This window comes from Dama dama, chromosome 9 (assembly GCF_033118175.1).
Source record: "Dama dama isolate Ldn47 chromosome 9, ASM3311817v1, whole genome shotgun sequence".
Taxonomy (NCBI): domain Eukaryota; kingdom Metazoa; phylum Chordata; class Mammalia; order Artiodactyla; family Cervidae; genus Dama; species Dama dama.
The window spans coordinates 40,497,693-40,522,438 of record NC_083689.1 but is presented as its reverse complement, the minus strand read 5'-3'; the positions used below and the strand labels follow the sequence as shown (position 1 = coordinate 40,522,438).

At 53.6% G+C, this 24,746-nt stretch overlaps 1 protein-coding gene across 6 annotated transcripts; it reads left to right on the top strand.

Moving 5' to 3' along the window:
* The first annotated feature begins 7,836 nt into the window (after positions 1-7,836).
* Positions 7,837-24,457, top strand: RNF44 (ring finger protein 44). Of its 6 annotated transcripts, none has more exons than XM_061150973.1 (11): positions 7,837-8,037; positions 18,889-19,040; positions 19,248-19,437; positions 19,830-19,997; positions 20,402-20,578; positions 20,688-20,843; positions 20,926-21,050; positions 21,336-21,423; positions 21,512-21,633; positions 21,788-21,887; positions 22,084-24,457. In XM_061150973.1, the coding sequence occupies exons 2-11, from the start codon at positions 18,934-18,936 to the stop codon at positions 22,144-22,146; spliced, it is 1,296 nt and encodes a 431-aa protein (XP_061006956.1). In that variant the 5' UTR covers positions 7,837-8,037; positions 18,889-18,933; the 3' UTR covers positions 22,147-24,457. The 6 variants fall into 6 exon arrangements, with proteins under 6 accessions (XP_061006956.1, XP_061006957.1, XP_061006955.1 ...); XM_061150974.1 differs by lacking the exon at positions 7,837-8,037 and adding an exon at positions 11,091-13,582; XM_061150972.1 differs by lacking the exon at positions 7,837-8,037 and adding an exon at positions 13,685-14,379.
* Positions 24,458-24,746: the final 289 nt, after the last annotated feature.

Sequence of the window (24,746 nt, the reverse complement as noted above, 5' to 3'; positions counted from 1 at the left end):
TTGGCACCATCTCCGCCTCCCCTGAGAAATCATTAACCCTGAGAGAGACCACACCTCCAGGGATGGGAAGGACTACTCAGGAGGCCCGGACCACAGCTGAAGAGGGGGGTACAAGGGCAGGACTGAGGCGAGGACCCCCTGCTCCCAGGCCCAGAGGCCTAGGCCACGGGAGCCAGTGCCCAGCAGAGCCGAGCCCATGGGAGGTAGGAACTGGGCCCCAGCCCTGGGGCGACTGTGTGTGGAGGGGAGTGACATCTGGGCTCGCCATCTCCTCCCTGCTACAAGATCCCTCAGTGGCAGAGGACCTGTGAGGGAGGTGAGAAAGGCAATAGGTTCTGGGAGGGAAGTAGTAAAACAGTGTGATAATCAAACATGAGGTCTTCAGAGAGCAGTGAAGGCAATCATGATGGGTGCCCTCCTTTGAGGCCTCCAGAGGGTATCCACACTCCCCCAGGGTTTATCCACCCCCCACCCCCAGCTGACTTTAAATATTTTCCCAGCACCTGTGGTCTCCCAACAGAGGCAGGACCCTGACTCCTCCTCCAGCCTCTCAGGCCCAACCCTTCCTGTGTTGACCCCGGAGAAAGGGGATCTTGAGTCCTTGGGGATGGGAAGCCTAGGGAAGTGACTTCCACCCCCTGAGCCATGCTGCCTGTGTCTGGGACCGTGGGGTGCTGGGTCCTCCTACCCTAGGGGCGGGTGAGGGCTGCCAGGAGACACTCAGGCCAGGAGGGGCATTTAATGAGGCCTGGAACAACCACAAGAGACCATGAGGTGCAAATACACTCTTAGCTCCAGGAAAGTCCTGGGGAGAGAAGATCGTGCCTCCTGAGAGGAGCTAGAACCAAATTTATTGAGCACCCACTGTATGCTTTATCACCAACTCAGTGGACATGAATTTGAGCAAACTCTGGGAAATGGGGACAGGGGAGGCTGGCGTGCTGCAGAAAAGGATCATGGGGCTCAGAAAGGGGAAGTGACCAGAAGCCAGGAACTGGCTCTGACGACAGCACCACGGCCTGCCTTCCATGAGGGAAGAGTTCTCCCGCCTGCCTCAGCCCTCCCCACGTCTCCTCGCCCAGCAGGGCCTCCCCCACACTTCCTGACCACCCCCTGTTCTGGCCATTCAGCAGCCCTCCCGGCTTCCCTGGTGACAAGATCCAGTTTTCCTCTGTGGAATCTCCTCACCCAACCCCTCTTACCCACATGGAGGGCATATGATGAGGCCTGGCACAGCACCTCTCTGGCCAGAGCTTCTGGTTTGGGTTTGGCATGTGACCAAAATTGGGTCAGATAGAACTGATGAGACTCAAAAGACTTTTGTTGGAACTGTTAAGAATAAGAACCTCATTCCTCCCCACTGGGATGTCCAAGCTCTGAGAAAGTGACTTCCAATAGCTGTCTGTCTCACTACCATGAGGGGAAAGGCTACTGAGAAATAATTCAAGACTGAGTTAAACCAGAACTAAAAAATGGAGACACATGAATTCCTCATGACTTATGTGGGCCCCTGGATATAGCCATGCCTGAAGCCATCACCACAAGACTCTTCAGTTACTGAATCAATACATTCCTTTTTCTGCTATGTCTGGTTGAATTAATCTGTCCTGATTATAGTGCCCTTGAGGCAGGAAGTTCCTCATCCCTACACCACCCTACCCAGATGCTAAGGAAGAGGTACAGACAGAGTTAAGGTAAGAGACAGAAGAGTTTGAACTTGGTTTGGCCAACTCCCTGTTAAGCCTCCTGGAGTTCCCACTTCTCCCCATAGCATGATGTTGGACATCTGCATTCATAATTTGGAGAGAACAGTATTACTTCATAAGATTCTTGTGAGGATAAAACCAGATCACTGAAATACTGTTCCTGGCATGGGGCCTGGAACACAGCATGGACCCTACCCACCAGTTGTCTGAGCTCCCAGGGCATTGAATTCATAGCTTGCTCAGCGCACGTGCCACTGTCTGGTCATCATCCTGGGTGGCCTTCTCCCCATGGGCTGGAGTCACACTTGACTTACACTCAGTAGATATATGTATCAGGCAGTTATGATATGACAGACACTTTAACAGAATGTTTGTTCCCCAAACCCCCATTTTAAAACAAATTATCAAAATACATATGCTGTGTGCACACCCATGTTCATAGCAGCACTATTCACCATAACTAAACAAAACATGGAAACAATCCAAGTGTCCGTTGACAGATGGGTTTGTTGTTCAGTCGCTCAGTCGTGTCCGATTCCTTGTGACTCCATGGACTGCAGCACACCAGGCTTCCCTGTCCTTCACCATCTCCTGAAGCTTGCTCAAACTCATGTCCATTGAGTCGATGATGCCATCCAACTATCTCATCCTCTGTTGTCCCCTTCTCCTCCTGCCTTCAATCTTTCCCAGTATCAGGGTCTCTTCCAATGAGTCATCTCTTCGCATCAGGTGGCCAAAGTATAGGATGGGTAAGCAAAATGTTGTCTATACATACAATGGACTATTAGCCTTAAAACGGGAGAGAATTTCGACACATTATGATATAAATGGACCTTGTTATGCTAAGTGAAATGAGCCAGTCACATAAAGACACAAACTGATTCTACTTAATGGAGCTATTTAGAATAGTCAGAATCGCAGACAGAAAGGAGAATGGTACTTACCAGGGGCCAGAGAGGGAGGAATGGGAAGTAATTGTTTACTGGGTATACAGTTTCAGTTTTGTAAGGTGGAATGAGTTCTGGAGATGAATAGCAGTGGCACACAGCAATATGAGTGTTCTTAATACAACTGTATATTTGAAAATGGTTAAGATAGTAAATTTAATATTATTTTACCATAATTTTTTAAAATTGGAAAAATATGTGCTACAACAAGCTTAAAAAGTGAAGAAACCCGGATGAAGGAAAAACCAATGAAAAAAATGAGGACAATTTAGCCCCTACAGAGTCCATAAAACATTTAAATATTTGCCTTGACGTTCCAGATAATTGTCAGAGGTGGGCCATGAATTGGGTTCTGAGCCTCCAAGCAGGCAAGGCAAAGAGGGAAACATGATCTGGGCTCCATTAAGTCCAACATCCATCCAACGCACATACATACATACAGAGAGAGAAAGCTCACTAGGATCTGGGAGTTGTGGTGCAATTCCTAATACCTAATAGGTTTTACCTCTTGTGTGTCTCTAAGAAAAGGATGCTACAGGATGTTGGATGGTACTTGACATGACTGTTATAATGTAGTTGCTAAGAAACCAGGTTCAGGATCAGGGGCCAAGTTTAATTGTAATGAGGCAAATTACAGAATCTCCTGAATCCTCAGTTTCCTCATCTGTAAATTATGGGTAATGTATGAAGCCTACCTCAGAAGGATGGTAAGGCGGTAAGGCAGTAAGGATAAAAATGAAGTCATGCGCTTAGAGTCCCAGGTACAACGGCCAATGCAGAGAGAAGGCTCACAGAATGTTAGTTCTGTAATAGTGTGGTGAGATCACTAGGGGCCTAATTGGTAGGAGGAGAGATGGGCACCTCTGCCCAAGGCTCCAGGCCCACCCCAGACCAAGGGAGGTGGCCTGGTCTCTCTGCCTAGGACCAGGTAGGGCAAACCCCAGCCCCAGCCCCTGCCCTTGCTCCCTGCTCTGACCCCTGGGGCCAACAGCTCTGAGTCACTGCCCTGGCCCCTACAGGGTGTGTCCTGGCCTTCCCAGACCTTTGGTCAGTGTCTGGATGAGCTGGGTGTGGCCAGATGGTGTCTTTTCCATCTCAAGAGCACCTGTCTGCCTGCCACCAGGTGATCTGAGAAGCTCACTGGGCTCTGGGCTGTAATTGACCCAGGTCTGCGTCAGTTTCAGGAAGTGGCAAGCGGCCAGGCACAAAATAGGCCTAAGGGGTCAGAATATGAACTCAGATGACCTAGGTCCTAATTGTCTCCCCACTGCTTACTAGCTGGGGGCCTTGGGAAAGAGAGTTCATCTCCCAAACTTCAATGTCCTCATCTGTAAAATGGGCACAACTGCAGAAGCCAACCCTTAGGTTTGTTTTAAAAAATAAGCAGGAAATGCGCTAAAGCACTGGGGCTTCCCAGGTGGTGCTAGTGGTAAAGAAACTGCCTAAGCCGTGCAGGAGACACAAGAGACACGGGTTTGATCCCTGGGTTGGGAAGATCCCCTGGAGGAGGGCATGGCAACCCACTCCAGTATTCTTGGCTGGAGAATCCCATGGACTGAGGATCCTGGCCGGCTACAGCCCATGGGGTCACAAAGAGTCAGGTGTGACTGAGGCAAGTTAGCACACACACATGCACTAAAACCCGAGCCCAGGGCAGTGATAGAGAGGAGGTAGCAATCTGGACACACACCAGGGTTTCTTCATAGCCACTGCCTCAGGTGCGTGGTTTTTAAAAGCTTTTTTTTTTTTTCCTAATTGTTATTTATTTCTGGCTGCCCTGGGTGTTCGCTGTGGCGCACAGGCTTTCTTTTGTCTGGGCAAGCAGAGGCTGCTGTTAGCTGTGCTCTACGGCTCGTGGAATCTTCCCAGACCAGGGATCAAACCCGTATCCCCTGCATTGCCAGGTGGATTCTTAACCACTGGACCACCAGGGAAGTCTCTCTCAAAGTTCTGATCAGAAAAACTTCTCGTTGCTTGTCTCTTCTGGCAATCTACTCTGTGTACTCACTATGTGCTCAGAAATTGATCAAGTTGAAATCAAGCCCTGACTTGTCCTGTGGTGTCTGGCAAGTGATTCCTCTCTGAGCTACAACTTCATCTGAAACATGGAGTGCCCCGCTCGCTCCCCCACCTCAACAGCGTATGGCTTCAGAGGTGACCTGGAGAGCCTGGGCCGAGTGTGTCTCGTTGCTGTGCGTGTGTCCAACCCCTCCTCAACCTTCCAGCTGCACACACCTTTGCAGAATACAAGTTTCCTTCATCACTCTGTCTTACATCTGAGGAACCAGCCCAAGGTATTAATATATAAACAGCCGCTTGGTGTCAGATTGACAACTCTCATCCTAGAAAGAACCTGAGGACCCATGAGACCAACGCCTCACCACCCCCAGACCTCTGAGCCCCTTCCCAGAGCACACATTCTCTCTAAAGGACCCCTTCCACAGGGCTGCTCTGCCACAGTCTGCACAGCCCCAGTGGTGGGGAGCTCACCTCTTCCCCTGACCTTCACTCCGTGGCCCCAACTGTATTTGTTTTTATGGAGTTGAGAGTTGCCTGACCACTTCCACTGGGCTTGATTTCAGGGAGTAACAGGCCCCACTTCCCCTCTCTGCTCTGCAACAACGTCCCTAGAGCCTTCCCTCAGGTTCTTCTCAACACTCCTCACCACCACCATCCCGGGAAGGGGTCACAGCCAGGAAGACCTGTGTTCCCATTCCAGCTCTTCTCAGCCTCAGTTTCCACATCAGGAAAATAGGGGGAAGTAAAATAACACATGGCTGTCTCTGAGACGGAACAGGCCTCTGAGCCCTCCAGGAATGCGACCCGGTGTCACATGGCCCTCCTGGGGTCCCCTGCCTCTTCTGAGTCCCTTCAATGGACAGGGACTGATTGCTCACCTTGTCCAGGCACTGTGCTTGGCGGAGGACACTGGCCGTGGGGGGGAAAAGCATCCCTGCCCCCACAGAGGGAGGCTCTGTGACACAGAGTAGGTCAGGCCACAAGGAAGGAAAGGGAAGCCCTGGCAGAGGGAACGGTGTGTCCAAAGCCTCACTAAGGAAAGAACCTGGCTCCTGGGAGAATTGAAAGATCAAGGTGGCTGGAACTCAGGGATCATTTCTTCAAAGGATTGGGTTTCAAAAACCATTGTACATTCATACAATGAGTTACTAGCCATCAAGTTAGAAAAGAAAGTAAAACAAAATAAATGAATAACAAAACCCTGCCTGTGTTCATTGCAGTATTATTCACAACAGCCAATACTTGAAAACAACCTAGGTATCCAGTGATGGATGAATGAATAAACTGTGGTATATACATATATACATATACACACAATGGAATATTCCTCAGCCATAAAAAATAAAGAAATCTTGCCATTTGTAACTACATGGACAGACCTGAGGGGCACCATGTTAAGTGACACATGCTAAACAGGGATACATGCTAAGTGAAATAAGTCAGTTAGAGAAAGGCAAGTACTGCATGATCTCATTGATATATAGAACTTTTTTTTTTAAGTCAAATACATAGAAACAGATTGTAGCATGGAGGTTGCCAGGAGCTGGGGGGTGGGGGAAACCAGGAAGTGTTGGTCAAAAGAAACAAACTTTGAGTTACATAAAATGAGTAAGTTCTGGGGATCTAATGTATAGCAAGGTGACTATAGTCAATAATACTGTATCTACCTTATACCTGAAAGTTCCTATTGAGAGTAGTGCAAAGCAAAACAACAACAAAACAACAAAATGCTAACTACGTAGGTGAAGGAAGTGTTAACTAACCTTATTTAGGGAAACGTTCTGCAGTATATACATGTATTGGATAATACTGTACACCTTAAACTTACAAAACGCTATATGTCAACATTAATTAGCTCTCAATAAAACTGGGGGCAAAAAAGAACAGACTAGTGATACCTACCGCAGGTTGGATCTCAAAAAACATGATGCAGAACGAAAGACGACAGCATTTACACAGTTATTCCATGATATGAAGTTCTAAACACAAAAAACAAATCTATCGTGTCAGGAACCAGATCCATAGTTATGACAGCAGGAAACTGACTTGGAGGGGGTAAGAGGGAACTTTCCAAAGTGATGAAAATGTTCTAGATCTTGATTAGATTTTAGTTATACAGAGGTATACATTTATGAAGAATGTACACATAAGATTTATTTTACTGTATAGCTACAAAGTATATCCTAAATGAGGCTTTAATGTAGTTCGTATTTAAAAAGAAAAAAACAAAACATATGTTTGCTAAAGGATGAACCAGAGTGAGGTAGAAAGCAGGTTCTGGATAACAGGCCTGGACAGAAATCCTGAGTCTGTCACTTCCTAGCAAAAATCCCTCAGCTCGCTATACTTCAGCTTTCGAATCTATAAAACAGGGACACTAATAATATTCCCTCACTGGGTAGAACTCAACAAATGCAAGCTTTAAAAAGTAAGTCGGCCTCGAGGCAGCGGGCCCTCCCTCGGCAGAGGTGCCAAGTCCTGGGCCGAGGAAAGAGGGCAGCCTCTGAGAGTAAGGTCTGCAGGGACTACAGCTCCCAGCACGACCCTGATGGAGCGGGGCGCGATGGGAGTTGTAGTCCTAGCCGGCTAATTACACCCTAGGATGCAGTGGGCGGGGATGCCCTCTGGATCCCAGGCCTGAGCAGGTATTCCCACTTTGGTCCAGGGTGGCTCTAGCAATGGACAGAAGCATTCTTTTGTCACTAGAGTCTCCCTACATCCCGAAGGAGGTATCATCATTCCCATTTCACAGAAGAGGAAACTGAAGCTCAGAGAATGACCCACAGAGAGGAACCAAGATCTGCTGATCTCAGTCTTTGCTCTTTGTATGTAGATCCTTGTTACCTTCTCCCGCGCGCGCGCGCACACACACACACACACACACACACACATTCCGAAGCTGAGGGATGGGAACAAACTGTCCGTGAAGCAAAGGTTCTTTGAACGGCCACGGGCTCGTATTATCTTTCCTATTTAGTCATTCATCCAAGGTCACACCGGTAGCAAAGGGGGCACCTGGGGTGCCAGACCCTGTAAGCCTCGCCCTTGCGCGCCCTTTGCGGCCGTACACTGAGGGGGCGTGGCCGAGACACGCTCCGCCTCCTTCCACCCTCCGCTCCTGCGCGCTTGGTGCAGTCCAGGTACTTCCATACGTGCGCGGGAGCGAGGGTGAAGCTACGTAGCTGCTGTAGAGCCCGCGCGCGCGCGCGCCCGGGTGAAGAGGTCTGTGGACCGTTCCACTGCATCGGGCCAAAGGGGGGACCGCGGCAGGCGGCGCTCGGGCCGCAGCGGGACCAGGACCCCGGGCTGCAGCGGGAGCAACGCACCGGCCGCCGGGTGGGGTTAGAGCCCCGCCGCGGCCCCAGGTAACGCACGGCCTGGACCCTGCGCCGTGCGCCCCAGGCGCAGGGTCAACGAGGATGGAGCGATAGGGGGCGGCAGTGGGCTAGCAGTGTAGCGCAGGGACCTCCAGCAAGGCCAGAGTCCGCCGGGCTGCGTCCGCTGGGCGGGAGCTTGCTGTCCTGGGACTCTGGGCCGGAGCTGCTCTGCCCGCTGTCTGGTGTTCCAGTACGGGGAGCCCCTGGGAACTACTAGTCCCAGAGTGCCCTGCGCTCCACGCATGCTCCGATCGCAACCCCTGGCGAGTCCCGGCTAGAGCTGGAGCCCAGGAGTCCAGGACAGACTGCAGTGCTTTGGCCTCCTTAGCGCTGTCCCAAACACTACCAGCGCTCCTTGTCCCAGCTGCTGGGGATCCAGCGCGACCCAAACCTTGCTCTGGGGCTGCCTCGGGTCGGAAGAACAGACCACTGCACGCCAGCGGCGTGGGTACTGCTTTGAGGGTAAAGGCAGGCGCGGGGGCTCCAGAGGATCTGTGTCTTGCCCAAGGTCACACACTCTGTTGCCTGAGGGCTATGAAGCCCGAGTCGAGATGGGCCCAGGGCAAGAAAGACGATGTGGGTGTAGGAAGCTGGCCTTGGTTGGAGGGCAAAGGGGGGATTCAGCTGGACTCATCTCCCGGGAGTTGCCAGGCTCCCACAATCTTGCAGCGCCCGATTTTCATCTCTGGATGCTGTGGTGACCTGTACCTGCTCCTTCGTTTACCAGACCCTATGTGTTCCACGGATGACAGCTATAACAGGGAGGGAGTCAGGAAGCGGATCCCCTCCCAGTGCCTTACCCACAAAGCTCACACATTCAAGCACATGGTATCTTCCAGGACCGTGGAAGATGTGCACACAGTGGAAGCCACTGTTGACTCACAGTCACCCCTATTTTCACTGGACAAACTGTGAGCCTCATAGAGGTGGCAGCTTTCTCATAGTCTAGGTGGGCTGGCTTCTGAGGCACTGCACTTAACCATCAGTGTCTGCCTGCCCTCTCTGTAGCCTGTAGGAGATGAACAGCAGTGCTGCATACACAGAGTGCTCAGGAAATGGCATCTGTCGTTAGTGCTGTCATCATCCTGGTTTTACAGAAGTGAGACTGAGGAAGAGAGAGGCCACAGCACTGACCAAGACTCAGAGCTGGGGCCAGAGTGCTGCAGCCTCGAACCCAGACCTGGGAACACCTTTATAGACATGCCACCCTCCCCCATATGCATAAATGGTCTCTGCTTTTTGGGGCAACCAAAGCTTAGGGCTCAGGTGTGTTCAAGCCTGCCCTAAGCAGCAAGGACTTGGCAGAGTGGGGCCTGTCAACCCCTACCCTGGAATGTGAGGCTCCAGGCTGATGCTCTGGGGTAGCTGGGAGGTCTGTGTCCTGAGCGGGCTTTACCAGGCTGTGCTGTGTGTTCCTGGATCGTCCCTCAATCTCTGTGTTCTGCCGGCTTCACTTGGGAAGGCTGCTGGGCCCTGCATCTGGAGGAGGGCTTGAGGGGTTTTAGAAAAAAGGAGTGGAGTACTTTCTGACCCCTGATGGAGGGAAGGAGGCAGCCAGCTGTCCAGGCTCTTAGGTAGGCAGGTAGAATAGGGGAGGCCCCAGCAGGAACCATCTCCTGCAGAGTCCTGGGGTGGAAGCCGGAATGTAGGTAGCATCCAGTATTTTGCATTCAAGGGACCAGTGTTCAAACCCCTCTCTGCCATTCTTCCAGTCTGTGATCTGGAGAGGCTCTTGTGCTTTTGATTATTGGACACTTGGAGACCCTGTGTTGGCATTTGCATTGTGTGAACCAAACTTAATGTTAGCTTAAAATGTGACCCCATGTTTGCCCCTTGATGACTATGTAATGGTGGGTGAGTCATGTCCTCTTTTGCCCGAGCTTCCTCATCTGTAAAGTGGAGCACACACTGATACCTAGGTCATTGGGAGGACCAATGAGATGATCAGGGTAGGATTTACCCACATCATGCAGGAGACTCCAGAACTCCAGTTTCTCCACAGAACTTCATGGGAGGTGCTTGGCCAAGCGTGAGCCACCCCCACCAATCATTTCTGGAGCTCCCTGGGCCACACTTTGGGAACTGGGTCAAGGGGAGTCATTTCCTGAGCCATTTTCTTCATCTGTAAGATGAAAGTAACAGAACCTGCCTTCAGAGGGGTGGGGCGGGGTGGGGTGATGAGGGTGAGGCACACAGTAGGTATATAGGCTATGGGCCCACACTGGGGTTTCAAAGCAGAGGACTCATAAATGAGAGGAAAGTCCAGATTCCTGACTTCCCTGGGAAATAGGTTAAAACTGAGCCTCCTTCCCACTTGCTCCAGAGTGATTTTGCATGTGCCCAGGAAAGTTTTTCAGGTCAGAGGGAGACGTGTTATTGGCCTCTGGTCCTGGGGGCAGGAACCTTGAGGGCTGTAGGGATTTGCTGAGGGCATCCCAGGGACATAAACCAGAGGGTCACGTGTGAGACAAGGCAGGAGGAAGATTTCCTGGCCCTGAAGCATCAGGGGCAAGGAAGAGCAACCCAGAGCTCCTTCCTTGGGCATCCACCGTCCAGTGTGAGCCAGGCCCTGCTAGGGGTAGAAGGAGCAGCCCCATGAGATGCTTTCTGCTGTCCTGATGCAGTGTGATAACAGGCGTGCTGCATATTGTAGAAACCAGGAGACAGGTCAGGAGAGGCTCCGAGCAGACAGCCTTTCAGCTGAGCCCCTAAGGTTGAGCAGAGTTTGGCCAGAGGTGAGCAGGGGATGTTGAGGACACTTTAGGCAGAGACAATGGCACAGTCAGAGCGCTGGTGTCTTCAAAGGAGTAAGTGGATTATGGAGTAGTAATTGGAGTCACTTCCTGTGTGGGGTGGTGTCCAACTCTTGCGACCCCATGGACTGGAGCCTGCCAGGCTCCTCTGTCCATGGGATTCTCCAGGCAAGAATACTGGAGTGGGTTGCCATTTCCTTCTCCAGAGCATCTTCCCGGCCCAGGTATCGAACCCAGTCTCCTGCATTGCAAGCAGATTCTTTATCAACTGAGCTATGAGGGAAGCCCAGAGTATTAGTCACTCAGTTGTGTCCAACTCTTTGCGACCCCATGGATTGTAGTCCGCCTCTGTCCATGGAATTCTGCAGACAAGAGTACTGGAGTGGCTAGCCATTCCCTTCTCCAGGGGATCTTCCCAATCCAGTGATGAACCTGGTTCTCCTGCATTGCAGGCAGATTCTTTACCATCTGAGCTTGGTAAGGATTCCCACACTGTGGCCTCAGGCAAGTCGCTTCCCTTCCTTGAGCCTCAGATCCTCACCTGTAAAATGAGATTACCTCTGTGGTGTCTCAGTGAAGGCTGAATGTCACTGCACTTAAAAATACTGAATCCTCTCAGGCAAGGAGGAGATTACTGCGTGAGACATGAAGTGGTCATGACAGGGCTGTGTGCAAATCAAATGGCATGAAGTGAAGGTCAGGGTGCATCTAGGCCTGAATTCAAAGATAGGGAAGTTCAGCTCAAGCTGGAGACTTCACAGCTTCCTGTAAGAGGTGAGATGGGAGCCAAGCTTCAAGCATTGCATTCTACCGATGCATTCAAGGAATGCATCGGTAGAAAGGAAGCGAGAGGCAGGGAAGGCCAGAGGGAGCCCAGCCATGGCTGTGGGAGAGATGCTGGGGAGAAGTGAGCCTGAAGAGTTTGGTCGGGGAAGCTTGTCTTGTTAAGCACAGCCCCGAAAGGTAGGCATTAGGGAGCCATTGCAGGTTCTACCCCTACACAGGCAAGCAGGGGTTGGTCTGTGTAAGCACTTTGAGTGTAGGAAGGATTTTCTGATTGCTTTTACAGTGAGAAAAATAAAAGATTGGAAGGGATTTAGGGGAAGGGAGAGTTTCTGTTAAGGAGATGGTAGAGAAAGGCATCCCCATTTATTCTCATGCACCCATAGTTTAATTGTGATGGTGAGAGTTCGGCATTCCAGGTAACATCTGTAGCATGCCTCCTGAATTTGATCTCTTGTCCCTACAGGTCTGCACCTAGACACCATTTTCAGTTTTTGTGTTATTGGCTGCACATCCACAGTATGGTGTCAGATTGTTGTTGCGCTAAACATTACTTGGATAGGCATGTCTGTTCCCCAAACTTCCTTCTGGGTTGTTTCTATTGGATGCCTCTAAAGGAACACAAGTTTTAATGACTGGAAATCCTTAAGACACACTGTTTTGCAGTAATTTTCTCTAGAATTTTCGGTAGGTTATACGGTATAGGTTTTTTGTTGTTTTTTTTTTAAATAGCAAACATACAAAAGCATATTGAATAAAAAGTTTGTCCTTCTGGCCCAGTGCTCTCCCTTCAGTTCTCCATGAGGGCAGTTATTAATGTCTCCTGTATATCCTTCCAAAAATATTCTATTGTGATACTGAATATATTCTCTTTTAAAAAACATTGATACTGTTACACTCAGTTTAGTATGTTTCATTTTTGAAATCTGGGATTATGAAATATACCAAAGAAGCATAGAAAATCACACACAGGCACACGCCCAGCAGCCCCACTACACGGGCTCAGCAGATGTTTTAACATTTGTGCTGGTATCTCGTGTAGGGCTGATTCGGAAGTAGCCCTGTGTCAGTGCAGCTCCATCTAGAGGAGTGTAGTTATGGATTCTGTGCGTACTTTATATTCAGCCTGTTCCCAGCTCTTGAATATTTTAAATATTACTGATTTTTCTCTCCTTCCCCCCGCCCGCCGTCGATATGGAGGTAATACCTCATTTTGTATAATGTACCCAGGCAGACATGGAGGCAGAGGGGAACGAAGCTCGGCTTTGTCTTGGATTCAAGCGTCACCTCAGCAGTGTGACCTGGGGTGAATGACGCCCCTCTTGATGTTCTTTACCCCTTTGTAAAATGGGCAGGTTGTAGTAATCTGTCTCATAGGAATATTGTAGGAAACTAAAGACTTCGTTGGGTTTAGTTGCACTGTCCACCTAGGCAAGCAGCTCTCCCACGCCTCTCCTAGAGCAATTAGAGCGCAGGTGACCTGGAGAATTCCATGGACCGAGGAGACTAATGGGCTACAGTGAAGCGGCTTGCAAAGAATCGGACAGGACTGAGGGATTAACACTTCCTTTTCACGCCTCCTACTCTAGCTTCAAACTGTTCCCCGCCCCTTTCCCTGGCCACGCTAGGGGCGGGGCGGTTAAATGTGTTTGTGACGTCAGCGCGCTCCGGGCCAATCCCCCTTCCCGGCAAGCGTTAGCTTATTTGCATGGATTGCCCTTTATTGGTTCGTTGAGCAAGCCAGGCCCACCCAACTATTTAAAGTCACCGCGCAGTATAAACAAGGAGATGCGGGGCGGCCAGGCCATGATGTCATCGCGGCGCAGTAGCTCTCGGAGCTGACGTCATCTCCGGGGAGGTTGCCGGTCCAGGGCTGTTAGAGCCTTCCTAACCACTGAAGCTGGCTTAAGGGGCCGCTCTTGCCCCTTCGAAGGTCTGGTTCATTGCACTTCAGTGTCCCAGGCGCCGCCCCGTCCCGAGGAGGGGACTATGACACAGTAAGTCCGGGCTGCAGCTCTCCCAGCGGGACCCGTTTCTCGGGCAGGGAAACCACCTCAGAAGCATGAGTGATTCGCGAGTTTGCATAGCAAGTTAGAGTTGCAGCCAATTTGTCTTAGCCACCTAGAGGGTCTTCCATCTTTAGGTCAGGCCATGTGGCCCCGCCCCTTGCTTGTGATGGCTGCGGTCACTTTAAGTGAGGAGGTGGGGACGAGAAGGAGTTTTTAAAAAAAAAAAAATCTGCCTTCAAGATGGCGACCCACTAATCACGTGCCGAGTCCCGGCGGGTGATTGGCTCTTAGCACCCCCGAGGGGAGGAGCTCTTGGCAAGGGGCGGGGCCCTTGCGGGCAGCTGCCGGCTACTGTTTGCCGGAACCTCCCGGCGCGTCCCCGCGAGTCCCCCTCCCGCCCGGCGCGCGGCCCCGCCGCTTCGAATGTTGTGAATCAAATGTGGGGTTTGTTACATTCCGCTGCCGCCGCGGACAGTTCTTAAAGGGCCAGCCGCAGGCAGCTGCGCAAACCCGGCCGCGTCCTGCACTGCCTCCTGCTTCCCAAGGGCCTGGGCTGGCCACGCGTGGGCCTCGCGAGGCAGACGTTCGGCGGACGGACAACAAAGAGAGAGGGCCCCGGAAGGATCCGGACAGCCCCCGGACTAGGGGGTGGGGAAGGGAGCACATTGTTCCGCAGGGCGGGGGCTCTTAAAGGGTCCAGGCAGCATACTCCCACCCCCACCTCCGCCCCCTGCCCAGCTTGGCCGTTCTAGATCGGGAACAAAGGAGTCACCGTGAGGCCGAAGGTGAGTCGGGGACTGAGCCCCCAACTCCCGATTTCTGCATCCCTAGAACTCCTGCCCCCCTTCCCCTGGGACTGGGTATTGTGATCTAGCTGGCTCTGCAGGAGTTAATCACGGGCAGTTCGGAGTGGGGACGGCGAGGCCTCTAGAATCCGGGACCCCTCCCCACCCCCAGCGCCCCCCAGGCCAGGCCGAGTCTCCTTCTCCAGAGGCTGAGCGCTGCGGTTGGAGAGGAAGGAGCTGCCCCCTCCCCCTGCCGCCGCCACTTCCTTTGTTGTTGCTTTTGTCTCACGCCGAGCACATGGTCCGGGATCCTCGGTTCTTAAAGTCACAGCGCTCTGGCCCCGACGCCGCAGTCTGGCCTCTCGTCCCCGATGTTCCTCTGAGCACAGCACAAAGGAGTGAGAAGGGGGTGAGGGAGGCCCGGCTCTGGGCGAGTATCCGTACCACGGCCCCCTCCCCCACGCCTGTCCCCTTTCCCAGGGTGGGTTGGTTGAGGAAGCTCCCCGAACCCCGCTACCTGCGTCTGGCCCACATTAAGAAGGGGCTTGCCCTTTAGGGACACTGGTTACCTCCCCGTATAATGTGACCACCTGGTTTCTTGCGTCTTGCTTATTGTGGCTTTATTTGGGAGCTCTGGGAAGGAGAGATTTCCACCCCCATTTTACAGTTGTGCCAACTGAGTCTCAGAAGGGAAGATTTCCTTGACCAAGGTCACCCAGGGAGTCTGGGCTGGCGCACGGCTCTTACTTAACTCAGAGCCTGGTGGTCCTGCCCTCAGCTGCCACGAGACACACAGTTGGGTAGCTCTGCTTGTCCTCCAGGCAGTGCGGGGCCCGGCCTGCCTCTTTTGGGGGGCTGGTGGGAGGGAGTAGGGAGGGATGCTTCTCAGCCTGCCTCAGTCTGCTCCTCTCCTCAGGGCCTCACTTGGCTTATCTGCAAAACAGCCCCTGTCCTGCAAACAGCCGCCAGGCCCAAATTATATGTTAGGGTCTCCCTCGACCAGGATGAGGATAGCTGCTTGGGGCACTGAAAGTGCGTGGGGGAGGAGCGGGATGCAAGATGCAGTCCCTGCTTCTGGGCAAGATTGGATTTAGGGATGGGACCCTCAGGACTCTTTTTCAGAGACCTCATTAAGAGCCCAGCCCAAAGGACGCGTGGTAAAAGACAGCAGTTAGGTGGTGGCTTTGCTGTTTGACCTTGAGCAAGTTGCTAGCTCCAACTTTGGGCCTCACTTACTTCTCACCACGATAGGGCTCATCAGGGTTCCTGAAAGAGAAAGCTCTCCTGATCTCCTTCAGGGCCCGCAGTAGAGATTTGGCATTAGGTAATTCTTGAGGGTACTGATGATAATGCAAGTTAGGGTTAAAGAAGCCTGGGCCTAGATGACCAGCCAGGACTAATTCTGACCCGCTTTGGCTTTATAGTCTGGAGTGAGTTATTTCCTTTCTTTGGGTCCCAGTTTCCTCAACTGTAACGTGGGTGAGTTCCTCCTGGGCCATCTCTGTTCCCAGTCAAGAACCAGCTGGGGTATTCCCTGCAGGATCCTGTCTGACATTTTGATAGTGTAAAGCTCAGCTGATACCTGAGCTTTGCAGATCACTGCAGTGGACTTTGGGGAGTCCTTACCAGTCCCCTGGGAGGTGATTATTGGCCTGTTCCCATTTTACAGATGAATAAGCTGTGGCTCAGAGAGAGGAAGCAAAGTGCCCAATCCTCAACCAAGACTGCCAGGTCAGGGCATCACGTGTTAATAAAATGCAAGGGTTGACACTGCCACTTTTGGCACCATTGGCCACAGCTCAAGGGCTTCTGTCTGGTGGCTGGATTTCCCAGCTCCTCACCACTTCCCTTTCCTGCGCTGTGGGCGTTTTTGAAGAGGCTGGCCAGAGCAGAATCCCATGGGCCTGGGCCTCTGTAGTTCTTCACCCCGAGCCTTGACATTGCCCAGCCTTCAACAAGATAGCCTAGCATAAGAGGAGCAGTTGAGGCCACTGCTGTGTCCCTGGGCACTCAACTGTAGCTGACTGGCCTTGGGTCTCACTTCTCTCAGTGAGATCTCATCCTCAGTGTTCCTACTTCTGAGGGTTGCTGTGAGGACTTAACTGGGATGGCACATGGAAAGTATTGTAGTTCTTGTTAATAACTCCCCATCAGCAGGACTGAGGTCTCTCAGAATCTCCGAGGTCAGTTAGAACAGAGGTTATTAAGCACTGCCTGTGCTATAGAAACTGCTGGGGAATTTGGTGGAATTCCAGGCACTTTTGTTCCCCAACCTTCCTAAGATTCTGATCCAAAAAGTGTAGGGTGGGTCAGGAGTTTGTCGTTTCAGCTATTTGGGGGTTTCCTCTAAGTCTTTCTTGGCCTATGTTTGCTCAGCTGGATCATCAGCAGGAATCGAGGCTGTGTGCGTGTGTGTGTGTACACATGTGTGTTAGGATGTGCACTTGGCCCACACCGGGGGTTACAACCCCAGTCACCTGTGGTGGACAGGCGGGGAATGGGTCTGGGGTGGCCTGGAGAGAAAGCTCATGCTCAGAGTGAGGGAGTCAAGCAGGAATGAGGGACCAGATTTTCTGCTTCACCACACACACACAGACACACATACTCACACTCACTCACTCTGAAAGGCCAGATTTTTATGTAATCTCCCAATTTTTAATCATTGGCACTAACTTCACTGCTGCCAGACTGATTACATAGACCTTAGGCCTAGGTTATCAGCTCTCCTGGGTGCATTTACCACATCAGGCCTGCCCTGTGCTGGATACAATCCACTGGACCTTGTCCACCCTTCTGCCAATTGCTGGCTGGGAGGAGTGTGAATTCCAGCTCTTCCGTGGCCTTGGGCCCTATGCTGTCTTAGCAGGTAGAGAAAACTCCTCCCTTTCAGGCTCATTGTGAAAGTTAGGGCCCATACACATAAAGCCCAGCTCAGAGGAGAGGAACAAGGAGTTGAGGGGACAGTGCACACATTCCTAACTGTGTGAACAGAGAGGAACAAGGAGTTGAGGGGACAGTGCACACATTCCTAACTGTGTGAACAGAGAGGCAGCACTTGAGGCTGTGTGTGGAGGAAGCATAGGAGTCTCGTTCTATGGAGGCGGGGTCCCAGTGGTAGAAACAGCCAAGGGCTGGTCATGCTAGACGTGCCCTTTTGCTTTGCAGGGCCTGACAGATTCCAGAGCTTTCCCTGCCAGGACCTCATTCCAACCTCTGGAGTTAATACCCCTGCCCCCCCAAAACTTGCCCCTCCTGGACCCCAGCTCCTGCCCCACCTCGTTCCCACTCAGCTTCCTCCCTTGGGTTTAGGTTCTTGCTTCCTCTTTTTTTTTCTCAGCAAACCCTACCTCCGACTTGCGGGCTGTGTTGGGTCAGGTTTATACCACCCCCTCCAACCCCCTCCTCCTGCCCCAGAGGGCCTGGCTTCTTGCCAGACCCACCAGTCCATCAGAGGTTGACTGCGTTTATTGCTTCATTGCGTCATGCCAAAATTCTTGGCCTGGACCCTTTCGCATTGGGCAGCAGGGTACAGCAAGAGGCTTGTAGTCAGCCCACCTCCCCGCTTTGACACTTCCTGTGGCACCTTGAGCAAGTCCTTTCTTGTCTCTGAGCCTCAGTTTTCTCTTCTGCAGCATGGAGCTAACAGTTCCTTCTTTTAAGAGTAGGTGAAGTCTCACTTGGGTGGGCACTGTGGTAACAGATTATGGAAAGGAAGTATACTGTCGATCCTCTCTATCCATAGGTTCACACCCAGAGATGTAACCAACTGTAGATTGAAAACATTGGGGAAAAAAATCCATCAAGTTGCAAAAAGCAAAAGTTGAATTTGCCCTTTAGGTAGCATTTACATCATATTTACCTAGCATTTACATTGTATTAGGTGTCATAAGTAATCTAGAAATGATAGAAATTCCAGGGGAGGATGTGTATAGGTTATATGCAAATATTACACCATTTCACATAAGGGATTTAAGCATTCTCAGATTTCGGTATCATGGGAGTCCTAGAACATGTACCCTATGGATACTGAGGGATGACTCCTGACTTGTCTTGGACTGAGAACCCCCAAGGGCAGGAACCAAGTCAGAATCTCTCATATATAAGTAGTGGGAGGAATGCAATCCTTCTTGAGCCAAGCAGATAGAAGGGAGGAAGCTGGAGTCCCCTCAGAAACCCTACTACCTGTAGGTCATATTTGTAGATCCTTGCACCACGACAGGGTTCCCTGAAGACCCACCTGGAGGGAGCCTTACACCAGAGCCATCTGGCCTGGAAGCATGTGAGCCAGCCCTCTGGACTCCCTGCAGGCCAAGCCTCTCTCTGGTCTGTCCACCCTGAATCCCAGTGCCAGAGTGCAGTGCTTCCAGGGGAGCACAGGGGCGTGGCAGGCGGGCATGAGTGGGCTTCTGGAACCAGGGTGCAGAAGTTTGATGCTCCCTCCCTGACCCCTCGTGGAGCAAGGGACTGGACTTCTCTGTGCCTTAGTCCCTTTGTCGGTTTGCCTCCTAGGGTCGTGTGCCCTGGCCCAGCCCCTCCAGCCCTCTGCCACCCCTGATGCAACCATGGGCTCTGGCAGTGACTAGGTGGGCACCCTCTGCCCCTGGGGGTCAACGGCGATTCCCTGCAGGACCCAGCAGCAGCCCGGGCCAGTTCTGGGGAAGGTAGGAGGGAACCTCCCAGTCCTATGGATCCTGGAGCCACTGGCGTGGGGGCTGTCAGCCTGGGCTGGACACAGGGACCAGGGGTGGTGGGCCCAGGGCCCTGAGCTGTCTTCCTTCCCCAGTGGGTAGTGGACCTTTGGCTTCTTCCGTGCTCTGTGAATGAGCGGCCCTCGTCAGTGCTACTGGGGCCTCCTCTCTGTGGTGCAGCCCCAGCCGCGAGGGCCCCCTGGCCAGCCCGCCTGCCCAGGATGAGCGCTTCCCCTCCCAGCAGCTGCCGCCCCGACCAGCACACCTCCCCGTAGAGGAGCGCCGAGCCTCGGCTCCTGCCGGCGGGAGCCCCCGAATGCTGCACCCAGCCTCCCAGCAGAGCCCGTTCATGGTTGATCTCCACGAGCAGGTAGGCAGAACCCCCCACCCTTGCACTCCGCCTTGCCGCCCTGGCCTCTGGCAAGTCGGTCCAAGGAACAGAGAAGCAGTACCCTGACTTCATCTTGCTGAACTCATTGCTCTGTTTGGGGAGGCATCTTTAGCCCTGGTGTACAGGTTGGTACATTGAAGCCCAGAGAAGGGAAGGACCTTCCCTGGGGCCACATGGTGGATGAGTGATAGAGCTAGAGAGCCCCTCCTGGGTTCCCAGAGGACTCTCTCGGGCTTGGGGCAGGAGGTAGCAGCCAGGTCTACAGTGGGTAGGCCCCAGCTAGAGAAGGGAAGAGAGCTGGCCCGGCGGGACTTTCTCACCTCAGGGGCAGCCGAGTGGCCTCCTCACAGTTCTGGGTCTCTCTCCTGCAGGTGCACCAGGGACCTGTCCCTCTGTCCTACACAGTCACCACGGTGACCACCCAAGGCTTCCCCTTGCCTACAGGCCAGCACATCCCTGGCTGCAGCACTCAGCAGCTCCCAGCATGCTCCGTGATGTTCAGCGGGCAGCACTACCCGCTCTGCTGCCTCCCGCCCCCGGTGAGTGAGCGCCCGCCCAGGCCTCCTGGCCCACCTCTAGCCGAAGGCCTCGGGCTTGGGCCCGTAGCAGAACTGAGCTGCACTTGACGGCCCTCACCCAGGCTGTCAGAGTTCTCTCGGCTCCAGGTCACAGCCTTGTCCAGAAAAGCGTTCGTGTATTCATGTCCAGTGGAGGGGTGTTGCAGAACTCAGGGATGGCCCTGCATCCCAGGGCCTGCTGTGTGGTTTGGAGTTGTCACTGTGGGCCTTCAGAGCAAGATGTCCTGCCTGGGAGGCCTAGTCCAGGACTAGATGGTCCAGAGGACTTCTCGTCGGGTGGAATGGGCCCTGGCCCTGATCCCACAAACCTAAGACCCAACCCAGAGCCCAGAAGAACGTTCTCCAGCCTCTGCCCCCTTTCTCAGCAGCTGATCCAGGCGTGCACCATGCAGCAGCTCCCGGTGCCCTACCAGGCCTACCCCCACCTCATCTCCAGTGACCACTACATCCTGCACCCCCCGCCGCCGGCCCCGCACCCCCAGCCCGCTCACATGGCACCTCTTGGGCAGTTTGTGTCCCTGCAGACACAGCACCCACGCATGGTGAGTCCTGGCGACGGGTCCGATGCTACAGGGGATGGTGGGTGGGGCAGGGGCCAGGGGACGCCCCTCGTCACTGACTGCCAACGCCCCCCCCCCCAACTTCTCCCAGCCCCTGCAGCGCCTCGACAATGATGTGGATCTCCGGGGGGATCAGCACCCCCTGGGGAGCTTCACCTACTCCACCTCGGCCCCCGGCCCTCCCCTGTCCGTGCCCATGCACTACCTGCCCCACGACACCCTGCACCAGGAGCTGTCCTTCGGTGTGGTGAGTGCTGCCCCTGCTCTGGCTCGAGGGTGACCGGGGAGACAGGCCCGTGGCTGACCTGCCCCTGGCCCCTCTCTCGCAGCCATATTCCCACGTGATGCCTCGGAGACTGAGCACCCAGAGATACCGTCTGCAACAGCCGCTCCCCCCGCCGCCCCCGCCGCCTCCCCCACCACCGTACTACCCCAGCTTCCTGCCCTACTTCCTGTGAGTACCTGCATATCTGCTCCAGAGCTGTGGGGCTGTTCTCCTGGGGCCTTTAGTGGTTAGACCCAAACAGGGTCCCACAGAGGTCCCGAGGCTGCTTGAGAGCCCCAGCATCCCCACTAGACCAGACCTGCACACTCATGCTCCCCAATGGGGTCCCTGGTGTGAACAGTGCAGAGTTCTGGGCTTGGTCTCATGGCGGGAATCGGGACCGCCCCCTCCCCCCGCAATGCTCCCTATGCCTACTGCCCTTGACCCTGGGCCCACGTGCTTGTCTCTCACTAGCTCGATGCTGCCGATGTCACCGACAGCAATGGGGCCCACCATCAGCCTGGATCTTGATGTGGATGACGTGGAGATGGAGAACTATGAGGTCCCGTGGAGCCCGGTCCTGGGAAGTGGGGGCCTGGGGGACCTCCAGCCCTGGCCGCCGCTGACTCTCCCCTCCTGCCCGCGTCCAGGCTCTCCTGAATCTGGCCGAGCGGCTGGGAGATGCCAAACCCCGTGGCCTCACCAAAGCGGACATCGAGCAGCTTCCATCATACCGCTTTCACCCGGACAGTCACCAGTCGGAGCAGACGCTGTGAGTGCCCTGGCCGCCCCTTACACCCCCCTGCTGCCCCCAGCTTCTCTGTGAGCACAGATGGGGTTCTGATTTCCGGGGGAGGGGCTTTGTGCTCTGCCCTGAGTCTGCCCTTGCCGTCAGGGTGGGGGTGATGCTCTGTAACTCCTCCCAGGTGTGTCGTCTGCTTCAGTGATTTCGAGGCGCGGCAGCTGCTCCGGGTCCTCCCCTGCAACCATGAGTTCCACACCAAGTGTGTCGACAAGTGGTTGAAGGTAAGGTTCCCATGCTGGCCCCCAGGTGTGGGGAGGGAGGAGGGGGACTGGAGGGCTTCCCTCTGCGTCCTCTTTGGCTTCCAGAAGTTTTTGGTTCCACGCAGGGAGCCAGGTCCCCACCAGGCAGCAGAAGAGCCTCAGATGGGATGGGGGTTGGGAAGGAGTGGAGTCTTGACATGAGGCTGCTTCCCCCCAGGCCAACCGGACGTGTCCCATTTGCCGGGCCGACGCTTCCGAGGTGCCCAGGGAGGCTGAGTGAGGCCCCACAGCCGCCCCGGAGAACCCTGCCCAAAGCTCTGGAAACTCGGGGGGTGCCCAGGGAGGGCGTGGTCCCGGCCTGCCCTGCCGTTCCTGCCTGCCTCTCCAGAGCTGCTGTCAGGGTCAGCCCGAGAGAAGCCCCTGCAATAAGCCCCTGCATTTGCCAATCTCCAAAGACTCCTTCCCCATCTGCCCACCCGTCTGCCCACCAGGGAGCAGCCTGAGCGTCCGTAACTCAGTCTCTCTCCTGTTTGCCCTCGGGTCTGTCTCCTTTTCCTGCCAGCACTGGGAGCCAGGGTCCATTCCCTTAGTGTGGCCGGTGGAGATCGTTGGCCCCAAGATGGGCAAAGGGGGAGCTGTCCGGGTCGCCTGGTCTCTTGCCCTGAAGTGGCATGCCCTCTGTGCAGGTGGCACAGACAGGCGTGGACAGGTGGTGGCAGGAAGCCCAAGCGGGTCCTTCCGCCCTGACCCTCGGCTGACTCAGGCAGCCAGGCTGCTGTGAGGGTGGGGCTGGCTCCCTAGAGGGCCCTCAGCCCAGGCACAACATTCCGGCCACGAGCCCAGGCTGGGGAGCATCAGAGCCAGCCTCCCAAGCAGGCAGGAGGCAGGCTCTGGGCTGCGGCAGATGGGCCCTCTGAGAGGGCCTGGGCCAGGCCGGGGAGAGCGACCTCCTGTGTTGCGGGTGGCTGCCCTCCCTGGCAGTGACGGTGCCCAGACCCGTGCCCGATCTCCCCTTTCTGTCGTTTTGCATGAACGTGAGGAGCAGCAGTTTATGTTGATCATTTGGCCCCAAATCGCGTGTAGGATCTGAGGGTGTGGATTTTTAAACAATCTCTTTTCTTTTGGTTTAATGGGGGGGGGTATGGGGACCAACCAGGACCAAGTGCCCAGGGGGCAGGGAATGGTCTGCGCTGTACCGCCTGGTCTACATGCATGTGCGCGGCTGGGGCTGGGCCGGGTGGCTGGCGGTTGTGGGTGGGGTTGGGGGGTCTGTGCTCAGCTGATAACTGCCATGCACTGTACTGCACACGTCCCCAGAGCCTACCGGGACCGTACGCTTTTCAGGGCATTTCTCCCTCTCTAGCCAGGACCTGTCTCCCACCTGCCTGGGCGTGTCTCCTCCAAGGAAGTCCGGGAGGACCTGGCTCCAGGGAGGGTGTGGACCCACCTCCAGGGGCCGCCTCCCAGCTTGAGCCCTGCCCTCCAAGGTCTGGAGGAGCCCCCATAGGGTCTGGCTGAGTTCCCCACCCTCGCCCTCGTGGTCCCATTCCTTCTCTTCCTCACCCCCAGCTGGGGTTGCTGCCCTGAACGAACCGCGTGTGGGGCCGGCACATCCTAGCAGGCAGCCCCTGGCGCCTGCTGCCTCAGGGATGCTCCAACCACCCTCGTTCTCCAGCAGCGGCCCTGGCTTCCCGCCACCCCCCAGCCTGCCATGGGGCCCCATCAGCCTGGCCCCACCCCGTGGAGAACCCAAAGTCTTACTGTATATAACTCCAGGTGACATTTCTATATTTATAGCAGTGTTGAAAACCCCACGTTTTACACAGAGAACCACCCTCTCCAACCCCCCTCCCTTCCCCACCCCCAAAAAAGGTTTTCAAAACCCTTTCCAGTTCCTGGGGCAGGCGGAAACAGGCTCACGGATTGTGTGTCGGCTGCAGCAGTGATTCCAGCGAGCAGCTATTGGGGGGGAAACAACATTAAAAAAAAAATCACTTAAAAAAAAGATTTATAAGACAATTATTTAGGATGTTTGTGATTTGCCGACCTTGCTATAGATGCCATGTTACCAATGATTTCCTGTGGTGGGGGCTTGTCATTGTTTACTGTTTTATTTACCAACTTCTGGCCTAGGCATGACAGTGGGCTCCATCCCCCAGCCCTGGCTGGGCCCAGCACCTGTGTTCTGTGTTAGAAAGGTCTTTTATATATATATATATAATTACATATATATATATAAACATGTAATTTGGGGGGGCCCTGTTCCTTGCACATTTTACAGTTACCTCATTTTTCCCATGTATGTATTTGAGAAAATGCTAATATATAGAGAAAAAAAAATGGTTCTTAAAGCTTAAATGTGTGGTTTTTTCCATTCCATTGGATTCACATTGGTTTGTAGCATTTAACATAACTAGTATGTTGTATTATATATGTGTATACCGATTGAAATTTTTAACAGATTTGTACTTTTTTTAAAATGAAAGTTGCTAGTTCTGCTTGACCAAGTAGTGCAATCATTATTTTTTTTAATATTGTTGCTGATTTCAGAGGGATATTCACTAATAAATGTATGATGTATATCAAGTATTGCCCAAGCTGCTCTTGGCTGCCTGTGTTCTTACTGTTTTAATGGGAAGTAGGGCAGGGGGCATCAGTCTGAGAGTGGGTAGGGGCCCGGGATGAGAGGGGCAGAAAAGGTTGTTATTTGCTTTGGAACCTTAGGGGAAATGATCTCTTGATGGAGAGGGGTCTGCGGATCCAGTTCAGTGATAACTTACTCTGAGCCAATCTGCTTCACAGGCCAACTAGGTAGGATTCTGTTGGCAACTGACAAGATTCCATCTCACCGGTTTGAGGAAGAGGGCACTTACTAGTCTT

Excerpts from the sequence above, each read along its gene's own strand:
- RNF44 (XM_061150969.1), top strand. The coding sequence starts at position 14,678 with ATGGTCCGGGATCCTCGGTTCTTAAAGTCACAGCGCTCTGGCCCCGAC. Across the intron at positions 21,424-21,511 it reads TGGAGATGGAGAACTATGAG|GCTCTCCTGAATCTGGCCGA; the intron begins GTCCCGTGGAGC and ends GCCCGCGTCCAG. Across the intron at positions 21,888-22,083 it reads GTGTCGACAAGTGGTTGAAG|GCCAACCGGACGTGTCCCAT; the intron begins GTAAGGTTCCCA and ends GCTTCCCCCCAG.